At 62.9% G+C, this 1,844-nt stretch overlaps 1 protein-coding gene across 1 annotated transcript; it reads left to right on the top strand.

Annotated features, from left to right (window-relative positions):
• Positions 1-235: 235 nt before the first annotated feature.
• Positions 236-1,582, top strand: LOC118158952 (IQ motif and SEC7 domain-containing protein 2-like). Its single transcript, XM_035313612.1, has 4 exons — positions 236-446; positions 529-668; positions 1,168-1,293; positions 1,394-1,582. Exons 1-4 carry the CDS (start codon positions 251-253, stop codon positions 1,565-1,567), a joined length of 636 nt encoding a protein of 211 aa, XP_035169503.1. The 5' UTR covers positions 236-250; the 3' UTR covers positions 1,568-1,582.
• Positions 1,583-1,844: the final 262 nt, after the last annotated feature.

The raw sequence follows: 1,844 nt of genomic DNA, 5'->3' as shown, positions 1-1,844 counted from the left end.
CTGGTGGCCCTCATGGGACCAGGTGATGTTCTAGGTGACCCTATGGACCAAGAGGAGAGACATTAGGGTTAGTGCTCTGCATGCAATGAGGAGACGTTCTAGGTGACTCTGTAGACTGGGGAGACTTTAGAAGTGGTACCCCCCCCACACAAGGGAGCCTGGACTGTGCTGGGACCATTGTGGGGTGCTGAAGCCCCCTTGCCCAGGCTGTCCCGGCCACGTGGGGGTGGCCGTGGGGCACCCTGACCCCATGGGCCGTGGGGATTGTCCGCCCCGCAGCCAGCGCTACTGCGTGTGTAACGCGCCCCTGCTGCGCCAGTTCCGCAACCCGGACACCATCTTCATCCTGGCCTTCGCCATCATCCTCCTCAACACTGACATGTACAGTCCCAGCGTCAAGGCCGAGCGCAAGATGAAGCTGGAGGACTTCATCAAGAACCTCCGAGGTGAGGATCGTGGTCCTGCCCCTCCCCGCCCCTCCCCTGCTTGGGACCGCGGGTTCTAGAGCGGGGGCCGGGTGTCGCGCAGGGGTGGACAACGGGGAGGACATCCCCCGGGACATGCTGGTGGGCATCTACCAGCGCATCCAGAGCCGGGAGCTGCGTACCAACGACGACCACGTCTCCCAGGTCCAGGCCGTCGAGCGCATGATCGTCGGCAAGAAGCCGGTGGGTCCGCCCGAGGGATGGGACGGGTTCTAGGTGACACAAGGGGGGATGTTCTAGTTGACCAACGGGGGATGTTCTAGTTGGCTGTGTGGAGGGACCTTCTAGGTGACCCTATGTGGGACATTCTAGGTGTCCCGGGGCAGGGGGGCAGCATTCTAGGTGACCCTATGGGGGATGTTCTAGGTGACTGTATGGGGGATGTTCTAGGTGACTAATGGGAGATGCTGTAGGTGACCCTATGAGTGAAGTTCTAGGTGATCCTATAGGGAAAGCTCTACATGATCAATGAGGAACGTTCTAGGTGGCCCCATCAGGGATGTTCTAGGTGGCCCTACGAGACTGTTCTAGGTGACCCTATGGGGAACACCCTAGGTGACCCCATGGACGGGAGAGACCAATGTCAACGGTGCCATCACCATCAAGGGGCGGGCCCAGGAAGCATGTGGGTGTGCCCTGCTGAGGCCCCACCCCCAGCACTGACCCCGCCCCCCACCCCCAGGTGCTGTCCCTCCCCCACCGGCGCCTGGTGTGCTGCTGCCAGCTCTACGAGGTCCCCGACCCCAACCGGCCTCAGCGCCTGGGGCTGCACCAGCGTGAGGTCTTCCTCTTCAACGACCTGCTGGTGGTGAGCTGGGTGCCCTGGAAAGCCGGGGGTGTCCCTGGGGTAGGGACACCCATGGGGTGACCCAGACGTTTGGGTCCCCGGGGACCTGGTGCCCTGGCAGGTGACGAAGATCTTCCAGAAGAAGAAGATCCTGGTGACCTACAGCTTCCGCCAGAGCTTCCCGCTCGTTGAGATGCACATGCAGCTCTTCCAGAATGCCTGTGAGCCCCACGGCGCCCCCACGGGGTGGTTCCCCGCCCCACGGCACCCCCAAGGGACGCCCCCCCGCCCGTGAATCCCACGGGGTCCACCCCTGGAAGTCCCTTCGTGCCATGGGGTTCACCGTGGGATGGTCAACGGTGGCCCCAATAGGATGATCCTCTCTGCCCCATGGTGTCCCCCCCATGGGACGTCCCATGGTGTCCCCGATAGGATCATCCTCTGCCCCATGGGACGTCGTATGGTGTCCCCAATAGGATGATCCTCCCTGCCCTATGGTGTCCCCAACAGGACGTCCCATGGGGTCCCCAACGGGATGTCCCATGGGGTCCCCAACAGGACGTCCCATGGTG

This window comes from Oxyura jamaicensis, unplaced genomic scaffold (genome assembly GCF_011077185.1).
Source record: "Oxyura jamaicensis isolate SHBP4307 breed ruddy duck unplaced genomic scaffold, BPBGC_Ojam_1.0 oxyUn_random_OJ62110, whole genome shotgun sequence".
In the NCBI taxonomy this organism is placed as follows: Eukaryota; Metazoa; Chordata; class Aves; order Anseriformes; family Anatidae; genus Oxyura; species Oxyura jamaicensis.
The sequence above is the reverse complement of the archived record's forward strand: the minus strand, read 5'-3'. Positions and strand labels throughout refer to the sequence as shown.